Source organism: Scyliorhinus canicula, chromosome 22, assembly GCF_902713615.1.
Source record: "Scyliorhinus canicula chromosome 22, sScyCan1.1, whole genome shotgun sequence".
In the NCBI taxonomy this organism is placed as follows: domain Eukaryota; kingdom Metazoa; phylum Chordata; class Chondrichthyes; order Carcharhiniformes; family Scyliorhinidae; genus Scyliorhinus; species Scyliorhinus canicula.
Window position 1 is genome coordinate 22,602,918 of NC_052167.1, and position 25,350 is coordinate 22,628,267.

Below are 25,350 nucleotides of genomic sequence, written 5' to 3' on the forward strand. Positions count from 1 at the left end.
TTGTGTGCAAGGAAGGACAGGTCAGTCTGCGTGTGTGTTTGTGTGTGTGCAGTGAATGATGCCAGAGTGTCCAATGGAGTGGAGGAAATTGGAAAGTGAGACCATGGGAATAATGTCCTAGTTACGGCTCCTATTTGCCTCCTGCACGCACCCCATGACCACCAGAAGGTGCAGAGTTTCATTTGAGGTGCAAGGGTGCACAATGCCAATTGCTCGCACCTGCAATAAAAACCACAGGTTGTATGATTAGCGAGAACGCGTGACTCACCATTTTCTTTCTTTGCCCAGCCCGCACCGCAGGAGGATCATTCCATCCGTCCTGGAAACCTATTTAAAGTAAATAACATGAGACTGTGTACATGCAAAGAGACCTCGTGTGTCACACCGCTGACAAAGGCGCTTTTTCAAACTAAAAAAAGTCTGCAATCACTTCAATACTATTACATCGAGCTCAGTCTCGGCATTATTGTTTTTTTTTTGCATGATAAAAGTCAACATCGCAAAGCTTAAACGTTTTAATGCTTTCAGTCACAGTCCCTCTTGGTACCAGAGAGCACTTTAGCATAATCTACCCCCAGGCTCCCTGAACGAATCTTTGAAAAGCACTGGGTTGGGCATAATGATATATTTAAGGTTTTCCATTGCTGTCCCTGTACCGTCAATGCATTGTTTGATGTACAGTCACAACCTCAAGATGAATCTCAGCAGGAACAACCTTTCATCACAAAGTCTGTGACCTTACCACAAGAGGTCAGTTGAAGCCCACAATGGACCACCCATTAATTACTAAGTTATTAGTACAAGTCTTCAAGTGCATTGTTAGGCATTTTCATCATCAATAGGTCGGGCACGCAGAGGAGGGCACCTGCCTAACTTGGAAATATCAAACTTAATGGGCAAGTGAGGGGGGGGTTGTCGAAATGAAGGAAAAATAACGAAAAGGAAAACAAAACGAAAGCCTCAATGAAAAGTGGATCGGTGCAACATAACTCATGAATCCCAGCTCACGTTAGTCGCAAAAGCAACTTGAAATAATTCTCAGAAAACACGCCAATTAAGAAATTGAACTATTTTTTTTTTTTTAAAAACACGTGAAAAGGAACATCAGTGTTCTTCATACTGTGTGCAAGAGATTTAATACCAGTTTATAGCTTAATCTTTGAATTGTACAGAAGAACCCTTTCTGTAAGAAAAGGAGTGAAAACGGATGTGAAAAATCTAAAAGATCTCGGATGTATAGAGAGAGATACAGGCCATGAAGAACACTAGCGTTTCAATAGAAAAGCCATCATACAAGGCTAGCTGATCCAGCCAGGACACTTCTTATCCTTTCACCTGATGCACAAGAGCGGTTTTGTAGCCATGGAAGGAATCCTGAAAAACCAAAGAATACAGGGAAGGTTCTATGGATAATCGAAATAACACTCAACATACTACACACAAGCAGATAAATACTAATTCAGCCAACTATATATATTAGAACAAGGGGACGAGAGGTAGCTACTCTCCTTTGTGTTTACCAAGACACAGGGCACATAGCAAAGAACACCAAGCCTTGCAGCATACATCCACAAGTTGTCATCCTTTACCATCATGCAATCCGGGCGAGTACTTTGGCCAAGAAGCATGCAGCACTGCCTCCTCTTATAGAATTGACACGTCAACCGGACGGCAGAATTGAGCAGAAGCGACAAATCAGTCCGACAGAAGTAGATAACACTAGCCAATGGTGGGGGAAGCAAAGAGTCAAACGTGGGCCACAAATAAAAAAAAAAGGGAACCCCACAGGCGAACTCCGTGGCAGATGACGGGGCCTGCCAGCAGCTACGGACAATAGTCAGTGGGCCTTTATCAGATACCAAAATCTTGTGAATCTCACGCCTTAAACAGTCGGAGCAGATTGTTCAGTTAGGTTATAGCCCTTGCTAACATGGTCATATCCGAGTTGATACACTAAATCCTCCTGAAACGGTAGAATAATTTGTGGACAGCACGGTAGTACAAGTTGATAGATAGCACTGTGGCTTCACAGCGCCAGGGTCCCAGGTTCAATTCCCTGCTGGGTCACTGTCTGTGCGGAGTCTACACGTTCTCCCCATGTCTGCGTGGGTTTCCTCCGGGTGCTCCGGTTTCCTCCCACAGTCCAAAGACGTGCAGGTTAGGTGGATTGGCCATGATAAATTGCCCTTAGCGACCAAAAGGTTAGGGTGGGTTATTGGGTGACAGGTATAGGGTGGAAGTGAGGGTTTAAGTGGGTCGGTGCAGTCTTGATGGGCCGAATGGCCTCCTTCTGCACTGTATGGTCTATGTTCCATGAACCAGAATATCGGCACTAGCAAACTCCTTCTTCAACAAAGAGAGAAAGTAGGGCAGGAAATTATCTGCAATCATAGATAAACCAGGGTTACATTTTGCAAACTGTCACAAGGTGAACTCCATGTAGTTCAGTTATTTGCTTGCTAATTCTAAACAGTTGTGTTACGGCAGCATAAAGCTGTGTCAGACGAGGCAGTCTGGTTAATATGAAAAAAGGTTTCACTTTGCTTTGTTCAGCTGAGGCCAATTGTTCAGCAAAGTTGGGGAATTTCTCAACAGACGTTTGGATATTTTAGCCCCGCCGTCATCTCTGGAGATGATTTGAAGAGTAGAACACCTCATTGCCAAGACCTGCTGAAATTTTTACCCCACTAGCTTTGCACCAATAGACGACAATGGTCAGGATCAGATTTTTGGATAAGAATAAGTGTTCCCTGCACTAGTTCATTCTAAGGATCACAGATGACGTATCCCAGAGATAACAGAGACCGGTTGGCTAAATAGTGACAAATTGTTATTATTGCATGGTGGAAAGTAGATGTCTTGTGAACTAGAGTAACTTTTGGATTAGATTAGGATAGCTGGGCAACACGGTGGTGTAGTGGGTTAGCCCTGCAGCCTCATGGAGCCAAGGTCCCAGGTTCAATCCCAGCTCTGGGTCACTGTCCGTGTGGAGTTTGCACATTCTCCCCCATGTTTGTGTGGGTTTCACCCCCACAACCCAAAGATGTGCAGGTTGGGTGGATTGGCCACGCTAAATTGCCCCTTAATTGGAAAAAATGAATTGGGTACTAAATTTATTTTTAAAAAAAGATTAGGATAGCTAGGCCCATCTAGCACAAACCAATAGGTTTATCTAAACGCAAGAACAGTAGGGTTGTTTCATATCTTTCACTTTCTTCATTGAAGGTCCTATTATTTGTACGCCTCTTAGGAACAGATGGTTTCCCATGAGGCTTACATCATAAGGCACTATTTTTTAAACGGATGTTGCCATCACCTTCTACAAATAGAACTTTCATAATATACTCAGTATGGATCTTGGATGGGATCCGAATCAATGATACTGTCCCCTAATAGTGCCGTAGGGACACAGGAAATAGGAGCAGGAATTGACCATTCTGCCCCTCGAGCCTGCTCTGTCATTCAACAAGATCATCGCTGATCTTCTACCTCAGCGCCATTTTCCCACAAGGTCGCCATATCCCTTGATATCTTGAACATCGAGGAATCTATCGACCTCCGTCTTGAATATACTCAATGATTGAGTCCCCTTAGCCCGATGGGTAGAGAATTCCAAAGATTCACCACAAGTGAAGAAATTCCTCCTCACCTTGATCCTAAATGACCTGCCCCGTATTCTAAATAACGATGAGTAATTAAGGACATTAACTAAAGACTCCAATGCATCTACCTGCAACTATAGTTCTATTCGCAATACTCACCAGACATCTTTGATGCAATCCATCAAAATTCTGTGCTCCAATAATCTACAAGGCCATTTACAGTAGACTCAGAATGTAGAGATCCCCAGTGAAATATGATACACAGATATAATCTGATATGTCGCATACTCAAATCTAACTGCAACAAGTTCTACGTTTCCTCCAAACATGGACACCCTGAACTAATGAAATAACAAATAATAATGGATACAATAGAATGTGAATTAGAACATAGAACATAGAACAGTACAGAACAGGCCCTTCAGCCCTCGATGTTGTGCCGAGCAATGATCACCCTACTCAAACCCACGTATCCACCCTATGCCCGTAACCCAACAACCCCCCCCTTAACCTTACTTTTAGGACACTACGGGCAATTTAGTATGGCCAATCCACCTAACCCGCACATCTTTGGACTGTGGGAGGAAACCGGAGCACCCGGAGGAAACCCACGCACACACGGGGAGGACGTGCAGACTCCGCACAGACAGTGACCCAGCCGGGAATCGAACCTGGGACCCTGGAGCTGTGAAGCATTTATGCTAACCACCATGCTACCGTGCTGCCCATTGACAGATAGATAGCCCAGTGAAGCATAGAGTGCGAGCAAGAACATAAAACAATCTGCAATATAACAGATTGTAACGTTCATAGAAATGACTCGAGCTTTGCATGATTTTATGAGACCAAGATTGTAGTGAGGCATGCAATACTCTCCTTGGACCCCACATAATACTTTACAGGGCCAGGTGTTCCAGAGACCCCATCCCACCTGGGCACACTGATCATCCCTACTTTTAGACTGTGGACTGCTAGAAACCCTGGCACCGGGTTGACCCACGTCAGGGCCTAGCGATGGTAGGATGGCCTGGAAATCCAGAGGCCGCTACAGGTCTCTTGGGTATTGGTGACTGGGAGATTCGGCTTGCCGGAGATCAGGAGGTGCTGACTGAACTGAAAACTCCCAGGCCCAGGAAAGCAATTAACTGCGACATGCCTGCAAGTCATCCCCCCCGAGGCTGACTACATTGAGGGGGATTCATAGAAAGAGTTTATCAGGTTTTTGTGGGCACCCACTAGATGTTCCCAGGAGAAATGGAGGCAAGAGGCTGGAAACATTCTTCCACTTGCATCAGTCTGGCCTGTACCCCGGCATACAAACCCAAATCCCAGAGTCACGTCAAAGGGGAACATTTAAAAAAAAAAAAAAAAAAAATTTTTTAAATTCAAATTTTCACAAAGAATCAATAACAGAAAATACTAAGAACAGAAAGGACAACCCCCCCCCCCCCCCCATGTATACAAAAACGAAGAAATAAATTAACGCCCGTCATTAGCAAAGAACATATATACACGTCCCTTCAGCCCAAAACAAAGAGACGCCCACCCCCACCTCGGGCTGCTGCTGCTGGCCTTTTTCTACCGTTCTACCAGGAAGTCTAGGAATGGTTGCCACCTCCTGAAGAACCCCTGCAGTGATCCCCTTAGGGCGAATTTCACCCTCTCCAATTTAATAAACCCCGCCATATCGTTGACCCAGCCCTCCACGCTTGGGGGTCTCGCATCCTTCCACTGAAGAAGAATCCTCCGCCGGGCTACTAGGGACGCAAAGGCCAGAATGCCGGCCTCTTTCGCTTCCTGCACTCCCGGCTCCTCTGCAATCCCAAATATTGCGAGCCCCCAGCCCGGTTTGACCCTGGATCCTACCACCCTCGGCACTGTCCTTGCTACCCCCTTCCAAAATTCCCCCAGCGCTGGGCATGCCCAGAACATATGGCCATGGTTTGCTGGGCTCCCTGAGCACCTAATACACCTGTCCTCTCTCCCGAAAAACCGGCTCATCCTTGCCCCGGTCATGTGAGCACCTTAAACTGTATGAGGCTAAGCCTCGCACAAGAAGAGTTCACCCTTCCTAGGGCGTCCGCCCACGTCCCCTCCTCAATCTCCTCACTCAGCCCCACCTCCCATTTACCCTTCAGCTCCTCCACCGAGACCTCGTCTACCTCCTGCATCACTTGGTGCGTTGCCGAGATCCTCCCCTCTCCAACCCACACCCCCGAGAGCACCCTGTCCTGAACCCCACACGGCAGCAGCAGAGGGAACTCCGCCACCTGCCGCTTGACAAACGTCCTTACCTGCATGTACCTAAAGGTGTTCCCCGGGGGGAGCCCGAACTTCCCTTCCAGCTCACCCAGGCTCGCAAACTTCCCGTCTACAAACAGGTCCCTCAACCTCCTAACACCTGCCATGTGCCAACTCAGAAATCCGCCATCAATTCTCCCCGCGACAAACCGGTGGTTCCCCCGTATCGGGGACCCCACCGAGGTCCCCACCTCCCCCCCCTGTGCCGTCTCCATTGCCCCCAAATTTTGAGGGTAACCGCCACCACCGGGCTCGTGGTATACCTCGTTGGAGGGAGCGGCAGCGGCGCTGTTACCAGCGCCTCCAGGCTCGTGCCCACACAGGACGCCTTCTCCAGCCTCTTCCATGCTGCCTCTTCCCCGTCCATCACCCACTTACGCACCATCGCTGCGTTGGCAGCCCAATAATACCCCCCCCCCCTCATATCCCTGCCCCGCTCCAAGAACACCCTTCTCAACCTTGGGGTCCCGTGCGCCCACACAAACCCCGTAATGCTCCTGTTAACCCGCCTGAAAAAGGCCTTCGGGATAAGGATGAGGCGGCACTGGAACAGGAACAGAAATCTCGGGAGCACCATCATCTTGACTGATTGCACCCTACCCGCCAGAGACAGCGGCAACATGTCCCATCTCTTGAACTCCTCCTCCATTTGCTCCACCAGCCGTGTGAGGTTAGGCTTATGCAAGGCCCCCCAGCTCCTGGCCACCTGGACCCCCAAGTACCTGAAGCTCCTCTCCGCCCTTTTTAGTGGGAGCCAACCAATCCCCCCTCCTGGTCCCCCGGGTGTACAACGAACAGCTCGCTCTTCCCCAAGTTGAGCTTGTACCCTGAGAAATCACCAAATTCCCTGAGAATCCTCATCACCTCCGGCATTCCCCCCCACCGGGTCCGCCACATATAACAATAAGTCATCCGCATAGAGCAACACTCTGTGTTCCTCCCCACCCCACACCAGCCCCCTCCAGTTCGACTCCCTCAGCACCATGGCCAGGGGTTCAATTGCCAGCGCAAAAAGCAGGGGGGGACAAGGGACATCCCTTCAAAGGGGAACATGCCCAAGAATCTAGACATGTTTTTTTTTTTTGCTGAGCTGTGCACCCACAGAGCATCAGGCCTCCTGGGCTCAAGGATAAATAAACCCTGCCTTTGCAGGTCCCGTTCATACAAGAGAGGCCAGTATTAGAAACAAATTCTCACTGAGAATAATCATGAAAATAAAAAAACCAATATAGCTTTAAATCACTGACTGTTCAACACCCAGGTGAATGTTAATATATTGATCTGTATTGTTTTCTTCCCAGTATTTATGGTACAGATTTACAGTAAATCAGTTGCAATTGAAATATGATTTGGCAAAATAATTAATTTCAATCGTAATTAAATCTGAATGGCCAACAGAGACGATGAATTCTTGACACAGTAGGCTTGCGTATCAAGCACGGTAGCATTGTGGATAGCACAATTGCTTCACAGCTCCAGGGTCCCAGGTTCGATTCCGGCTTGGGTCACTGTCTGTGCGGAGTCTGCACATCCTCCCAGTGTGTGCGTGGGTTTCCTCCAGGTGCTCCGGTTTCCTCCCACAGTCCAAAGATGTGCAGGTTAGGTGGATTGGCCATGCTAAATTGCCCTTAGTGACCAAAATTGTCCTTTGTGTTGGGTGGGGTTACTGGGTTATGGGGGTAGGGTGGAGGTGTTGACCTTGGGTAGGGTGCTCTTTCCAAGAGCCGGTGCAGACTCGATATGCTGAATGGCCTCCTTCTGCACTGTAAATTCTATAATTCTATGATGATCAATATGACAGAGAATAATAGGATGCATCCGTGATTCTCTCAAATGCATGCTCACAATCTTGCCCAAAGATCTTTCTCGACAAGGAGAGAGAAAAATGCAGGCCTATCTCCTAGCACAATAATAGTGGCTGGTACAGAGCTGTGCTGGCAGAACCTGCTTACTCAGCCAAGAGTTAATGTATGGGGATTCGTACTATTTCATGTACCCTAAAATAGAAACTGACAGCAAGAGATCAAATTAAAAGGGGTTTTAAAATATTAATTAGAGAATGAATGGCCATCTATTCAGACTTATTGCAAAGCTCTCCCTTCTTCCTTCCTTCTGGAGGGTAAACAGCCCCATGAGATCTGCAGTATTATTCCCAATCAATCAACAGGAGATGCACAGGAATCATTCGCCCTCTTCCTCCGTCCCTCGGTGATGTTGTTATGGCCTCCACTTGGCGCCTCACAACCTGCCAGACTCGTAGCAGACGGGAGTGGAGGGAAAGGGAGAAAATAAATTATATTCCGGGCTCCGACATGATCTTTAAAAACAAAACTTCACTTCAGTTATCCATAATGTTTATTTCCACTTCTTTGAAAGCCATTTCGGAGTGGCACAAATAATTCAGCCAGTGCACTTACAACAAATCTCAAACAATTCAAGGTTTTGATACGATGAATAATCTTGGGGCTGATTTGGAGCTGTTATGAGAGTCAAGTCAGTTGTTCGTATTCATTTGTCAATTTTACTTAATCAAGGTTGCAGAAAGTCACCCTCAAACCCCAGCCATCTTCCCCCTGTATTAGCTCGAATCATAGAATCTGCAGTGCAAAAGGAGGCCATTCGGCCCATCGAGTCTGCACTGCCCCTCGGACAGAGCACCCTATCTAAGCCTTCACCTCCACCCTATCCCCGTAACCCCACCTAACCTTTGACATAGCTTTCTCCAGCCTCCATGTCCCTTCACAGGTAAGCAACAATATGTTTAACCAGGAGGAAATTATTTATTTACAACTCCAGGGGAGTCTTCGTTCGGCTGACCGGTGAATGGATCAAACTGCAGCCTCACACAAGTGCTACAATCAACTGCTGCCAACAGGAACCAAAGAACATCAGTGGAGAAAGATGGCGGTAATGTTGGTGGGCCAGTTAGCCAGAGGTTCGCGCGAAAGGCCTGGGGACGTGGGTTCAAATCAAACTTAAGTTCAATTCATGAAACCTGGAATTGAAAGGTAGTCTGGAGACCGTGAAACGATCATCAATTGCCATGAAAATCCAACTGGTTCACTAATGTCCTCTTGGGAAGGGAATCCGCTGCCTTTACCCTGGTCTGGCTTACATGCAGCTCCAGACCCACAAATACGTGACTTGACTCTTAACTACCCTCTGCCATGGTTTGGCAAGCCCACTTAGCTCAAGGGCATTTAGGGATGGGCAACAACAAATGATGGACTTGCCAGTGACACCCACATTCTAATGAATGATAAACCCCATGACATGCTTATCTGCAGCAAACTAATTTATGCATTAATCCAGCGATTAATACGGTTTGACATTTAGAAGGTTTCCCTCTCGGCTTTGCAAGCCTAGCCATGCACAAGTGGCGTAAAGAACAACTGGCTATAAATCCAAAGAGATCCGTGCAAAGCTGAAGACCAGCAAGGCCGCGACTCTTTAAACAGAATTGCATCTTCCTTAAAGATTAGATGGTTCAGGAGCAAATGGGACTAGTTTTCAGAAGCAACAATTACTGAGATTGTTCTCTTTGCACCTTGCCCTCAATCTTCCAGACACCATTCACTGAATGAGCAGAGAACATCAGGCATGGAGTCTGATGTTCTGTTATTCTTCGGCCAAACAGTGTTGGAAAAGCCGCTCATTCTGTGGAAAGGAAGACGGAGGGTGGGAGTGGGGGAAACAGAATTCTTGTAAATGGGGAGGGGGGAGTATTCAATGATACCTTAAATTCACACCTGTAAATATCCAAACACAATGAAAGCTGCAGAACCATTAAATATCGCACACATTGCATTTGGGATTTTTACACCGAGGATTTATTTTAAGCATAAACCAGGTGCAAAGTGCTGTATTATTTGCTGTGCTCTTGAATCAGAAATTTACACACTGCTTTTGACTTGGCTGCGTCCAAGAATGGACTGTCAACTGTTCTTTGAAAACTAGCCCAGATCTGTGGGTATATTTTTTGAGAATGAAAATTGCTTTTAGGCACAAATAGGCTTCAAATGAAGTTACTGTGAAAAGCCCCTAGTCGCCACGTTCCGGCACCTGTTCGGGGAGGCTGGTACGGGAATTGAACCGTGTTGCTGGCCTGCCTTCAAAGCCAGCGATTTAGCCCTGTGCTAAACCAGCACAAGGCTAAATCGCTGGCTTTTAAAGCAGACCAAGGCAGGCCAGCAGCACGGTTCAATTCCCGTACCAGCCTCCCCGAACAGGTGCCGGAATGTGGCGACTAGGGGCTTTTCACAGTAAGTTAATTTGAAGCCTACTTGCGACTATAAGCAATTTTCATTTCATGTTTTTTTACATCTTGTAGGTTCAGCTCACCGATCGCTAAACACTACCTGGTCAGAAAATGTACGAACACGCCCATCTTGTAGCATTTTCAAATTTCATGCATAGTGTGGCATGGGTCCAATTAATGCGTATACCTAATGTGGCAGAGAGCATGGTAGCATCTATAGACTGAGTACCTGTTGGAGGAGGAGGAGGAACAGCCGCAGACGTGAACGGTTTGGAGGAGGGAGCTCCGGGGCCTCCTGTTCCAGTAGGGTGGGGAAAAGTAGAGTGGATGCCCGGTAGAGACGTAGGAGGGTGGGGCTGATGCTGGTGGTGGCCTGGGTAGGTTGGCAGTGTGCCAGGCTGTGTACCGTGGGTGGGTGGCAGTGGGTTAGAGGGTTGATAGGACATGGAGGCAGGGGTCATGAGCGATGGTCCCGACATGGAGACACCAGGCATTGTCGGACCGCTGAGAGAGGCTGTAGGTAGTGACGGACCAGTCAACCCTGAACCTGGCAAAGGATTCTGAAGAGGATAGGCTGGGAGTCCACTTGGAGGAACCTTCTGCTGTCCGAAATTCTGGAATTGTGAAAAGGCTGGGGGGGTAGAAGGAGAAAAACATCAAAATAAATCAAAGTCCAGGCATGAAAGCAATGTATTTATCTTTTCCTTTTTTGTTCACCTCCCCTTAACAACAATGCAGTTCACATAAAATATCAGCATGAACTAACATTCACGGCGCCTGTATTCAAACCTCATGCTCTGTGTATTCCTATGCTCTGCCCAAAGTACAGGAGAATTGACAGGGACACATCAAGCGTCCAGACCATTGTTAATGGTCAGACCAAACAAATCTGAATTTGGAAAGGACATTGGAAGTTAAAGGCCTAAAACCTGTGCTGTGCCTAACGCCAATAATTTGCATTTACACAGTAGCTATACCACAATAAAATGACGCAAGGTGCTTCATATTCAGACGGGTAGCCCAAGAGCATCTTAGAGGAGTGAGCTGGAGAGATTTAGGGAAGATGTGCTAGAGGGATGGAGCCGGGCAGTTGGGTTACGGGTATAGGGTGGATACGTGGGTTTGGGTAGGGTGATCATTGCTCGGCACAACATCGAGGGCCGAAGGGCCTGTTCTGTGCTGTACTGTTCTATGTTCTATGACTGGTGATGGAGCAAAGAGAATTAGGGTGGCACCAGAGGTCAGGGATCAGAATTGGAGCAGCACAAATATCTCAGGATTGTAGGAGGTTACAGACCATTAGACGTAGGAGCAGAAGTAGGCCATTCAGCCCATTGAGTCTGCACTGCCATTCAATGGGATCATGACTGATCTGATACGATAATCCTCAACTCCACTTTCCCGCTTATCCCCATTACCCTAGATTCCCACACGGATTAAAAATCTGATTAAATAGTGGAGATGGCTTCTAGATATAATAATACACTTGTACTAAAATAAATGACAGAATCTACCTAAACGTTTCCCAGAGTATGAAGGGCCAAAGTTTCAATAATCCTCTATTAATCTCTAGGACAGGCGACATGGGCACAAAAGACAACCCAACATGGAGGCAGCCGCCAATTGAGGGCTTGCAATGTGGGGAAAATACACTTAAAATGGGTCAGCGCAGAAAATGAGTCGTTTCAATCATAGAACACAGGGAGGCCTGGCTGAAGCAGCAGAGTAGACACTGGGCTTTCACGAGCCGGTTCAAATGCAGTTGACTCCAGTGGGATGAAAGCTTCTTTGATCTGTGGATTACATCAGGCCAACGTGAAGTGGGTTTTGCCAATCACAACCCCAGTGAACATGACTTAAAACTGGCCCCCATTGGCAATTGTATTAAGGAACTGAGTGCTGTGAGAAATACAAAAGACGCATGGTGTGGTGAGATTGGAGCTGAAATCTATCGTTGGAGCAGAATAGACAGTGCACTGCATCTAGATATGCGACTCATTACAGACACTGGTAACCAAAACCCAAGTGAAAAATACCTAATTTCTAGGCTATATACATTAACACAACTTTATTTTTAAAAATACATACATAAATTGAGTAGGATTACAGCAGGGGCGGTCATCCTTGGGCCTATTGTGATCCTGAAAGCTCTGTGTAAGAGCAATTCACCTACACACACTTCGCATGTACACACACTGCGCATGTAGACAGCACATGTACACACAGCACACATGTACACAGAGCGTGTCTATACAGTGTACACACACTGCCTTTATATTATATGTATTTATCAAGTCTGACACACTTTAAATTTAGAGTACCCAATTATTTTTTTTCCAATTCAGGGCAATTTAGCGCGGCCAATCCACCTACCCTGCACCTCTTTGGGTTGTGGGGGTGAAACCCACGCAGACAAGGGGAGAATGTACAAACTCCACACGGACAGTGATCCAGGGCCAGGATTCGAACCCATGACCGCAGCGCCGCAGTCCCAGTGCTAACCACTGTGCCACATGCCGCCTAGTCTGGCACACTTAATATTTACCCAAGAGTTGATTTATTGAAGTACAAACTGGTTTCTCTCACCACATGCCTCAATTCCCCTGTCCCCCTTGCCCATCGGGCTGAGAATCCCATGATCTAATTCGATGTGTCATTCAGCTTAAACCGGGGCGTGACTGATCCGCTTTGAAGTATTAAACGGATTACCTGGTGCAGAGACTGTGGTAGGGTGTTGTGGGTAGGCGGGACGAGGTGCTCCCTGTTTGGAGTACATGCCAGCAATGCCTTGAGCAGGGAGAACGGTTGCAGGTGCTACTGGGACAGGCTGAGGAGTGAACACTGTTGGAGCAGACGGACAGAGCGGGGCCTGAGGACTGAAGGAGGTCTGATATGGCATCTGAGAAGGCAAAAAATTGCTATTATTACCAGGGGATAACAATGTTAGGCAGTTAACTGATGCAACTTATTCCAGTTATTCTGGCGATGGCACGCCTCAACTTTCATGGGCTTTTCAACAATACAACTTTAAAAGCAGGAGACATTCAGACGAGCGAATGAAGTAGCAAGCTGCACAATTACTGCAACATATTTCTTATGGAAGTGCCTCAAACAAACACTGATGGGAATAAGGGAACGAGTTATATTTGCTCCATGCAGCTGGGAGCGATTATAGAGAGTGCACTTTGCAGTTGAGAACAATTGCAGACAATTTGCACAGCAGGCACCAGACAGCCATTAGTAAGTTATACAAATACTGACGGGAACATGAGAATAAGTCAAGGACAGTATGGAGTAAGTTACAAATTTCACAGTCAAATGTCCAAAATATATCAGACGTTGCTTTTGCCCTTGCAGACTCTTAAAAATGTGTTCAATCGATGGCAGAAAGGGAGAACGCAGCGACACTGGACTCATACAGTGAGATCTGCCTTCAGCAAAAGCACATAAGGAAAGAAGCATGGAAATGCGTATGAAACTGTGAAAAATATGCATGAAGAAACAGCGAAACTTGTCAATAGCAAGAAAGCAAGTAAATCGCAAACAGGACAACGGCGCCATCGCAGGACAACGGCGCCATCGCAGGACAACGGCGCCATCGCAGGACAAACAATGCATTGCAGGACAAACGACGCAGTGACAGATCGGATTGTAACAACATGCACAAGCTCGGTGTGGGATTCGGCCAGGATGCTCTGGTGCTGCCTACCTGCTGGGCGATTGGCTGGACTGGCCTCTGAGGCGGTGTTTGCCGAGCTGGAGTGGGAGCCGGAGTGGAAGTTGGACGTATACTCCTCATTACAACCTGATTGAAGGGAAAGGTGGGGGGCTGCTGACCCACCGTAGCTTCTCCCTGAGCATGGAATAGCCGGTCCCGGAGCTGGAGTACTGTAAACTGAAAGAGAGAACGGTTCCCGTTTAGGTGAAATGTACCACAGCTAAGAGATACAAAAGGCTGGATTTTCCAACCCGCAGAAAATGGCCATCATTGGCCAGCGATAGGATCTTCCGGTCCCGCCTCTATCAACTGGATTTCCCACTGTCGGAGCACTTCTGCGGCAGGAGGTCGCCGTCGGCAGAACCGGAAGATCCCATCAGCGGGAACAGCCGGAAAAGTTTGGTCAAAGGAAGGCAGAAATCCGAAAAGCATATTTCTGTTTGTTTTTTTTTATAAATTTAGTGTACCCAATCATTTTTCCAATTAAGGGGCAATTTAGAGTGGCCAATCCACCTAGCTTGCACCTTTTTGGGTTGTGGGGGCGAAACCCACGCAAACACGGGGAGAATGTGCAAACTCCACACGGACAGTGACCCAGAGCCGGGATCGAACCTGGGACCTCGGCGCCTTGAGGCAGCAGTGCTACTCACTGCGCCACCATGCTGCCCCACGAAAAGCATATTTCTTCCGACTTTGTTGGGTTTTCCTTGGTGAAGTGAAGCTGATGCATATACTTTTCCACACAGTGTATTATTCTGGCGACACTTCACAATGTATTATTCTGCTGTTAACCATTCAGCAGAATGCATTGTGCTAACATCTCCTGACTTATCATTTATAAAACATCAAGAGAGTCGATTGTGCAATCACCAAATTTTCAAATGCAATTCAGGCCCAATAAATATAACTTAATATCCCACTGAGATAACCTTCATACTTTGTGAGGATGGTTTCAAAGTGAGGTTAATGGTGGTGTCACTTCTCCCTGACTCACAACCATTGATAAAATAGTTTAAACACACTGGAATGATTTGCATTGCCGATCAGAATCCGCCAGACGCACACAGCCCCTATCCCAGGCAGTGCCCTGGCAGTGTCGGGGGTACACTAGGGGTGGGGGCCTGTCATTTTTTTTTAACATCAGGATGCCCTTTTAAAAATGGACTCCGGGCAGCATGGTGGGGCAGTGGTTAGCACTACCTAGGTTTCAGGTTCGATTCCCGGTCCTGGGTCACTGTCTGTGTGGAGTTTGCACATTCACTCCGGGTCTGCGTGGGTTTCGCCCCCACAACCCAAAGATGCGCAGGGGAGGTGGACTGGCCACTCTAAATTGCCCCTTAATTGAAAAAAATGAATTTGGTACTCTAAAATTTATTTTATTTTATTTTATTTTTTTTAAATGGAGCCCCAATCCATTAAAATGAAATGAAAATCGCTTATTGTCACAAGTAGGCTTCAAATGAGGTTACTGTGAAAAGTCCCTAGTCGCCACATTCCGGCACCTGCTCGGGGAGGCTGGCACAGGAGGCTGGCCAGCCTTGGTCTGCTTTCAAAGCCAGCGATTTAGCCCCGTGCTAAACCAGCCCCTCGAAACATTGAAAGCTGAAGTTGCTGGCGGACCAAGCTCATTCAGAACCTGCCCCAGCAGCATAATGTGGAACCTGTCCCTTGGATTTTATTTCCGTGTCTAAAAATACAACAGAAAAAGCCAGCAGAGCAGATGGCGAGTTACCGTCAGCTTTTCCCACCAGAGTTGACACTTAAAGACAAAACAAATCGGTGAATTCCGGCCCTTATTTTTTATTCTGTGCCTCTACTTTGAAAACACAGAATCCAGTATACTTTCATTTACTTTTCAAAAAAAAGAGAACACTCAGGGCGGCACAGTGGTTAGCACTGCTGCCTCACGGAGCCGAGGACCAGAGTCTGGTCCCGGCCCGTATGGAGTTTGCACATTCTCCGCGTGTCTGCGTGGGTTTCACCCCCACAACCCAAAGATGTGCAGGGAAGGTGGATTGACCACGCTAAATTAGCCCTCAATTTCAAATTTTTAAATTAAATATAGAGAACGGTGAATGCACACAAACTTTGTTTCACTTCACACATTTTTTGGAGCTACTGAAGTAAAATGATGTTCTCACAATGTCTTACAGCCAGCGTTTCCGACCTGACGTCACATTGCCATCATTTACCAAACTCTATAGAATTTCTCATCAAATAGTAGTTAAGTTGCGGTTGGTCTGAAACTGGAATTCGGGATACACTTTTGGATTTACTGCCTGTGCAATCATTACTTCAGTCATTTAGATCCAGGGAAATAAAAGGGTGACACACATGGGTCCCTCCTGCAAACACGTCCTGAAAGCAGCTCCAGTACAGATCATAGTGACAGCAGTAGGGCCTTCAATCCCTTGAGCCCATTTCCCCATTCAATGAGATCACGGTTGCCGTGCTCCTCAACTCCATTTATCTTTAGTGCCTTCACTTTTGACATTTTCCAATGACCCCTGACCTCGGCAGCTTTTTGGGGAGGTTTCAACTTCCCCTGTGCGTGAAGTGCTTCCCAACGTAATCCTTGAATAGGCTGGCTCCAGTTTGAAGGCTTTCCTCCCTAATTGTGGAGCAAATAGTTTCTCTCTAACTACCCTATCATGGAAGCAGCACGGTAGCTTTGTGGATAGCAAAATCGCTTCACAGCTCCAGGGTCCCAGGTTCGATTCCGGCTTGGGTCACTGTCTGTGCGGAGTCTGCACATCCTCCCCGTGTGCGCGTGGGTTTCCTCCTGGTGCTCCGCTTTCCTCCCACAGTCCAAAGATGTGGTTAGGTGGATTGGCTTTGCTAAATTGCCCATAGCGTCCAAAATTGCCCTTAGTGTTGGGTGGGGTTACTGGGTTATGGGGATAGGGTGGAGGTGTTGACCTTAGGTCGGGTGCTCTTTCCAAGAGCCGATGCAGACTCGATGGGCTGATGTAAATTCTATGATAAATCATTTAATCATCTTTAACCACCCCAAATAGATCTCCCCTTAATCACTCTTACTCTATGAAACACAAGCTTAAAGTGAGGAGATGTGCTAATATTTCTGAATTCAAATTCAGCTTTGATAGCTCCCCAACATTCTCTATTATATAACATTGCTCGAAGGCGTTTTATATTGCAAGTACTCTGCTAGAGTTTGCTTCTGCGTTAAGTCTAGATGCTGGAGAAAATTGAATACTTATATAACAGCCACAGTATCTGTGCATAAACAGAAAAATAACAGACCTGATCGGAAGAAGTCGGGAGGTAGCTCATTGCTGCTTCCAAACTTCCTTGCGCAGCCAGTAGGCTGGCATACTGCGTCAGCTTCTTCGCAAAGACTGGGCCTTCTGCCGCCATGTCTGTGCCCTGCAGTAACTCAATGGCTTTCTGTAAGATCATAATCTTTTCCACAAGGTCCTGACAGGAAAGGACACAAATCACAACCTTAGCTTCTAAAATGTTAATCACTCATCGTCGACGGTGTCAAGTCTCTTTTACTCTTTCATGGGTGTCGTTGGCAAGGCCTGCGTTTGAGGCCTGTCCCAGATTAGCGCCTTCTTGAACCACTTGCAGCCTCTTGGGAGGAGGTACATCCACAGAGCTGCTGGGAAGGGTGTTTCAGTGAAGGAATGGCGATACAGTTCCAAGTTAGTTTGGCTTGGAGGTTTCTGAACCTTTTGCCTGTCATTCAAAGACTTTGGCTAAGGGTTCTTTACCGTTCACTAGCAAAACGCAACATCACAGTCGCTTATTGCATTCACTTCCGAGTTCTGCCCTCAACTCGAGTAAACGATCGGTTTTGGAATATTAAATCCTTTCACATCCAGTGTCAGCATTAAAAATATACAATACAGGGACAGTATAAATTCAATGGGAAACAAATCCTTCAATGTTCAGCTTCAACTGAGTGCCACAATCTAATGTGGCAGCTCCAGACATCCTTAAGGGCGATTGCTGTGAGTCACATAATTTAGCACCAGATTTTCATTGTAGAACCATGCAACACCTTCAACTTACTTCATGGAGTAGGAAGCCAGATAGCGAGAACATGTACAGAAGAGAGAAAGGGAGCAAAAGCATAAGTGAAAAAGAGAGCGCGCATGTGTCAGAGAAGTTGAAAGGAAAAGGCAAGAGAGCCAGGACAAGAACGGCAATGGGAGGGGTTAGAGGGAAGGTAGGTGGCAACAGAGAGAGGAAGGGGGAGGGGGGGGGGGGGGGGTCAATGGATTGGGAGTAAGGGTGGGAATAGCTTGGATAGAGTAGCTCCTGTGAAAGGAAGAACAATACTGTTCACTCACTCACCATGTTTGCCTCAGACATAGGACAGTAAATGCAATGTAGTAAATTTCTGATTTCAAATACAGACGCACTTTAAATTCACAGCAGTGAAACCCAACCCTGCATGACCCACGATGGAGACAAGTGCAGAAAATGTATCATACATAAACACAGCAATGCACGGAGATCTGAACAACAGGCTCCCCTACCTCTAGTGCGAGCGGAGTCGAGCTTTCATGGGTTTTCACCCAACATTCGACCAGTTTCTCAACGTTTCCGGAACAGATGTAGCAAAGGCATGCCTGCATGCACAGCTGTCCCTCATTCTCCATTTCCAGGCGGGATCCCAGAGTATCTGAGGAAGGGAAGGACCCCAGAGGATTCAACATTGGTCAGCGAAGTGCAAAGATGAGAAAGAGGGGTCGGAGGTCTTTGCCCCTTCATCCATCTTGTTCAGATTAACATTTTAAAAAATTAATCTTTGACTTATGCTCCACCATAATGTGTCCGCTATGCTCAGGCATCATCTAGTATTAATGTCAAGTATTAAATATCAGATTAACACAAAGATCAGTGCGAGATTGGTACAGCTTTTTGGCACAGTCATTATTCGTCAAATTAAAACTGAATGTTAATATTACTATTGGCAGCAGACCATTTTTCACATGAACTTAGATTTTGTTGCCAATGTCACACTTTTCCGATAGTTTGGAGCCAGAATTAAAACATGACCAAAAATCTGTCTTGGTCCACCCACATCGACGCTACCACCAACGGCGCCTATACTTCCTCAGGAAACGAAGGAAATTCGGCAAGTCCACACTGACTCTTACCAACTTTTACAGGTGCACCATAGAAAGCATCCCATCAGGCTGCATGACAGCCTGGTATGGCAACTGCTCGGCCCAAGACCACAAGAAACTTCAGAGAGTCGTGAACACAGCCCCATCCCTCACGCGAAGCTGCCTCCCATCCATCTCAATACACCTCCCGCTGTCTGGGGAAAGCGGGCAGCATAATCAAAGACCCGCTCCCACCCGGCTTTCTGTTTAGCCCAGTGGGCTAGACAGCTGGTTTGTAATGCAGAACAAAGCCAGCAGCACGGGTTCAATTCCCGTACCGGCTAAGAATTCTCCTGTATACCCGAACAGGCACCAGAATGTGGCGACTGAGGGCTTTTCACAGTAACTTCATTGCAGTGTTAATGTAAGCCTACTTGTGACAATAAAAAGATTTATTTATTTATTGACTCACTCTTCCAACTTCTTCCATCATAGAATTTACAGTGTAGAAGGAGGCCATTCGGCCCATCGAGTCTGCACCAGCCCTTGGAAAGAGCACCCCACTCAAGCACACACCTCCGCCACCCTATCCCCTTAACCCAGTAACCCCAATTAACCTTTTTGGACACCAAGGGCAATTTAGCATAGCCAATCCACCTAACCCACACATCTTTGGACTGTGGGGGGGAACCCACGCACACACGGGGAGAACGTGCAGACTCCACACAGACAGTGGCCCAAGCCGGGAATCGAACCTGGGACCCTGGAGCTGTGAAGCAACTGTGCTTACCACTATGCTACTGTGCTGCCCCCGCGGGCAGGCGATAGAAAAGTCTGAGAACACACACGAACAGATTCAAAAACAGCTTCTTCCCTGCTGTTACCAGATGCCCAGAGTCTATGTATTTATATTTTGGACCTTGTGTTGCCCTATTATGTATTTTCTTTCTATTTTATTTTCATGTACCAAATGATCTGTTTGAGCTGCTCGCAGAAAAATACTCTTCACTGTACCTCAGTACACAAAACAATAAACAAATCCAATTCAATCCAAAACTATTTGTCTTTAAATCGCTACCGCTTAAATGTAACGAAGCATAACTTTTTTACCAATCAGAGAAGCTTGGATTACAACTGAACACATTTAAAACATTTTGCATCAGAGTTCTCTTGGACACTATAAATTCTCGATGGCTATTGCCTGGGAGTGAATAAAACGACTTGAGGGAGGGGTTATTTACAGATGCCTTAATTTGACCTCTAATATTGAACCAAACACACAGGACGTTCCTGGGTGCTGTTGTTGATATTTTAACAAAGTACTGTCTTGTACTGTGTCTACCTGAAGTCTTGGAAAAGAAAAATCAAGCAGTCCAGTTATAGATTTTGGCCCTTTCAAACCTGCACTGCACTGGGAGAAGTGCTGGTGTTTACAGGGCCGTCATTGGCAGTGAAAGGAAGTCAGGCTGCAAAGTGTGAACTGGATTGCACAATGAAATCATTATTTGCTCAAATGTGTTTGCTTCTACAGTGCACAAGCAACACAATACATAAAACCTGCTGACTGACAACAGGGAACATGTTCAACCAGCATCACATGAATGGAAGCTCAGTCCATCCCCCTCACATAATAACAAGTGGCAGAGAGGGATATAGATTGATTTTGGGAGTAACTGGGACATACAGAAGCCAGGAAGATTCGAAATTCAAATTGTTGCTCCGTATTGTTAGTTCAAGAAAACACACGATTGGCCTTTGTACCCTGTGTCAGCAAAGGAAAATCAGTCTGGGTCTCTGCACATTAATGCCAAACAGTGCTGCCTTTAATGCTTGCTGTAAAACGGTAGATCAGGCGAGGGTTTGCCTGAACCATGTCTGTGTTCAAATTACCTGCACGTGCTCACCAGCATTAAGCACACTTAAATACCGGTCACAATAGAAAAGAAATGACTGCAGATGGTGGAGATCTGAAATAAAAACAGTGCTGGAAAAGCATAGTAGCTTTTGCTGCATGTGCGGAGGGGGAAAGAGCGTCCATGAGGTTCTATGAGAATTAATGTTTTGAGCCCAATAGGGCTCGAGTTCCAAAGTAGAGACGTAGTAGATTCAAAACATTAACTGTCTGTCTTTCCTTAAAATTCTAGTAGTTTAGGTGATGGCTGCCTGCATGTGCAAAACCAATTGCAAATACAGAAGAAATCCCTGCGAGAGTAGGGATTGGAAAAGTAAAAAAGAGGCAAGAGAAAAATGATACAGCAGAGATGAAGGAGCAAACTTACCACATAGCAAGGGGAACACCTCTGGTTTGGCATAAGTTAAAAGAGCAGCTAAAGCTTCTTTCCAATTGTCCAAGTCACAAGATTCGACAATGTCCCTCCAATTGTGGGTGACTACAGCGGACACAAGCTGCAACAGGACATTGAGTACATTCAGTATTCCTCCAACACTGCAAGCAATTAAAACATGACAACTTGCAGAACCGTATGCAGGAGCTACTTAAAACGGTCCTCCCAACTGACTCGCTTAAGACTGCAACACCTCTTGTTAAAATGGATTCTCGCAGAAGCTTTTGAAACTGTTAAAATACTAAAGGAAAATTGGTCTAAAAAATAGATCTGGTGAATTAAAATTGGTGTGACATTGTGACATACAATGCTAAGCGCTCTTCGCTACATTTTTTTAAAATTTAGAGTATCCAGTTCTTTTTTGCCAATTAAGGGGCAATTTAGCGTGGCCAATCCACCTACCCTGCACATCTTTGGGTTATGGGGGCAAAACCCACGCAGACACGGGGAGACTGTGCAAACTCCTCACCAACAGTGACCCAGGGCCGGGATCGAACCCGGATCCTCAGCGCCGTAAGCAGCAGTGCTAGCCACTGGCTCACCGTGTCGCCCTTACTACATTTTAATTAAATCTGTAGAACTCCACAGAAGACTGTGGAGGCCAAAATCACGGAGTGTCTTTAAGACGGAGATAGATAGGTTCTTGATTAATAAGGGGATCAGGGATCGTGGGAAGAAGGCAGGAGAATGGGGATGAGAAACATATCAGCCATGGCAGAGTAGACTCGATGGTCCAAATGGCCTAATTCTGCTCCTATAACGTATGGTGTTATGAACACAGGTTTTAAGGAAAAGTTGAATTCCCTTTACCATCCTGCAGAATTCTTGTTCCTTCCTCTCGGTTCAATACCATGATATATGTATCTCTATACTTTGCATATTATTCCAATCACTGTGTACCTTTCTACCCCAATGAAATGAAAGCATTTTAATTGATCACAGCAACACTTACAATAGAGGATAGATTGCTGGTAACATTATTGATTGCTTATTTACAGCTCTTTTACAAATATTACAACCATGAAAACATTCCACACTGGGTGGTACAGGAGTGTGTGGTAATAGCTCTTCATGCTCCCGATGTATTTGTGGCATCAGGCGCTTCCAATTAAGGCACTATTCAGACCAGGTAAAGCATACTCCCAGGTCAGGTACAACATGGATCAGATACATAGTGAATCTATTTGTAACCCTACAGGTGCGTCACCTGCAAACCCTAGATTTGATGTTTACTATTTGCTCAACCTGCCGATTTTGCGACTTCAATGAGATGACCCATGTTGGTGCAAGTAGTTCTCCTTTGAGGTTACCTCGATTTCATTTGGGAGGCTACCAGCTGAAAGGTGACACACATCCCCATCAGCCAGAGACAAAGTCAAACTCAGTTCCCAGAAGTGAAAGGAGTAAAACATGCCACTTACAAGCCCACAGAACAGAATTTTGAATACCAAGCTATTGCTTTGACTTTACATCGAGGAGAAACAAGGATATGTATGTGCTCCGCAGACTGAAGTACCATTTACCCGTGAAATTTTTGTCTTTCTTTTGGCGAAGTATCTATTCTGCGTTTGCGCAAGAAGCTCTTCTCCCCCAGCAATAGCGAGAATGATGGCATCCGCAAAATGGTCATCTTTTAGACACAGCTCGACTGCACCTTCAAAGTTTCCTATTAGCAGAGCTTGGCTGATCAATCCTTCAGTATCTGAAAACACACACATCTATCCTTCAGTAAGTAGGCCCACCATTAATCTACAGTTGAGGACAATGCAGAACTAATGTGACCTCGTCAGTCATGTGGGACATAGCCAAGGGTCAGTAGACATCTTCAACTATTAAACCCCAGGAACTGATGCTGAACTAAAAGGTGGACTAATAAGAGAACAAAGGTTTGGTCGAGGGGGTGCTTTTCAAAGGAGATCATAAAGGAGCAGGGGGAAGTTCTAGCATTTGGAACACTAAAAGCAACACAGTTTATAGAGGGAGAGGAAGGCAAGAGAAAGTTAGCCAGATTTCTGTCCATCGGGTTCCCAACTGCTGGAAAATAAACTTCTGCTGATACCAGGCAAGGACCCCATCAGGCCCAAGCCTGACACACTCAACATGAAGAATAAGCACTTGAAGGAAGGAACTGAAGGGCCTTCCGCTCCAGCAAAACATAGGCCCAGGCCCAGCCAGCCAGCCCCCCCCCCCCCCCCCCCCCCCCCCCCTCCCCAATCTACGCCTCCAGGAAAGGAAAGGGTTTGGAAAAGGAGCAGAACAAAGGTGCCCACTCTAACATAGACAGCTCTAAAATCTGGTTGCATATCTCATGTTTCTACAGCTTGCCGAAAAGCTCCATTTGAGGACCATCCAGTACTTGCCTCCCGTCACGGGGATTTCGAAGACTGGCCTTTGCCCTGGAATATTGTCAAAGAAGTCAGAAGTGGCCGAGGCGTCTCCTGCTGCTATGGACTCCTCAGAGCTCGAACTCTGGAAAGGCAAGTGAACAGAAAATAAAAACAATCATCGCCTTGAAGGACAGGCTTAACTACATGCGGCTAGTTCACAACCGACTGTGCCCGGTTTTTGAAAGGTTTTCGAAATTGCAAATTTATACGTTATTAGCGTAAAGCCACACAGAAACTGAATCAGGTGTTCATTTGTGATCCACAGATTGTGTTTGCGTCCTGCATTCAATCTGGCATAAAATAAACACCGCCAATTGAGTTTTGTTTTTAAAAATCCGTTCTCTTGCTCATAGTTGGAATATTGAGGGCGGCACGTTGGCACAGTGGTTAGCACTGCTGCCTCACTGCACCGAGGTCGCAGGTTCGATCCCGGCTCTGGGTCACTGTCCGTTTACACATTCTCCCCGTGTCTGTGTAGGTTTTACCCCCACAACCCAAAGATGTGCAGGTTAGGTTAATTGGCCACGCTAAATTGCGCCTTAATTGGAAAAAAAATAATTTGGGTACTCTAAAATAAAAACATTTTTAAAAAATCAATAATATTGAAGATCTTCACACGTAAAGCAATCTAAATTTTAAACTTCCATACCCTTAGGAATTCAGCCTTTCTGACATTTAATACCTTCTGCCAATCCTTACAGTGCTGTTTCTAAACCTAGTACACTTTATTGTCTCGTATCAATGTGGAGTGCTCCTCTTGCCCCACCTGCTGGCTGCGATCAAGCACTGCCCGACAAGACAAATCCTTCCAATTTTTAACCATCACTTCTTGTCAAAGATCCTTTCTTCACACTGCCCCCTCCCTAATCTCTTTCCAAACTCCGTTTCTCACCCTCTCATTTATTTTTAATATATCTGCCTCTGCAGTTTTGTTTGTAGCTTCTGTTTACCCCGCGGTGCGTTGGAACTTTTGAAAAACGTACTCCCATTTATTCTGCAACTTTGCAACCTCTCCTTTTTAAAAAAAATGTCACTTATGCTTGGGCCGTGAGTGCCAATTTCTATTTCCACCTCATCAAGCTCACTGAATCTTTTCAATTGGCTGCAGCACATTCGCCCCACCATGTCTGCACCTGCTGCCTGTAAGAGCTACTCAGCTCGTACCAATCCTCTGCCTTTTCCTCATAAACCACAATTTAAAAAAAAAAAATCTTCAGATGATTATCTGATTCCTTTTCGAAAGCCACGATTGCACCTGTCTCTATCAGACGCTCGGGCAGTGGATTCTAGCCCTTACCAACACTCGCTGCGTAAGGTTTTACCTCACGTCATCGCTGCTTGCTTTGTCAGCCACCTTACATCAGTGGCCTTCTGTGCTCTCATCCCTTCGGGCAATGGGAACAGCTTCCCCCTCGCTTACCCTGTCCAGGCCCATGATTCTGAACGCCTCTATCGAATCTCCTCTCAGCCCCCTCTTCTCCAAGGAGAACAGCCCCAGCTTTGCCAATTCGTCCACGCAGCTCAGATATCAAATCCCTGCAGCCATTCTCGTAAAGCTATACCTCAGGGTGATGAGCAAGTGGTGCGTCTGTTGTTCAAAGCCTTGGCCAGACCCCGCCTGGAATATTCTATTCCGTCCTGGGCACTGAAGCCCAGGA

General features: G+C 46.3%; 1 protein-coding gene across 3 annotated transcripts in view; it reads right to left on the reverse strand.

Moving 5' to 3' along the window:
- The window catches only part of sec31b (SEC31 homolog B, COPII coat complex component), a 109,383-nt gene that overhangs the window by 23,494 nt on the left and 60,539 nt on the right, over positions 1-25,350 (reverse strand). For 2 of the 3 annotated variants that reach the window (XM_038782697.1, XM_038782696.1), the window contains 10 exons: positions 23,666-23,774; positions 22,829-23,007; positions 21,240-21,366; positions 18,388-18,533; positions 17,144-17,317; positions 13,871-14,056; positions 12,871-13,060; positions 10,391-10,792; positions 1,336-1,374; positions 269-327 (listed from right to left, as the gene is read on the reverse strand). In XM_038782697.1, coding sequence (XP_038638625.1) covers positions 269-327; positions 1,336-1,374; positions 10,391-10,792; positions 12,871-13,060; positions 13,871-14,056; positions 17,144-17,317; positions 18,388-18,533; positions 21,240-21,366; positions 22,829-23,007; positions 23,666-23,774 — 1,611 coding nt within the window. The remainder of the gene's footprint in view (positions 1-268; positions 328-1,335; positions 1,375-10,390; positions 10,793-12,870; positions 13,061-13,870; positions 14,057-17,143; positions 17,318-18,387; positions 18,534-21,239; positions 21,367-22,828; positions 23,008-23,665; positions 23,775-25,350) is intronic. The other variant, XM_038782698.1, reaches the window with a different exon arrangement.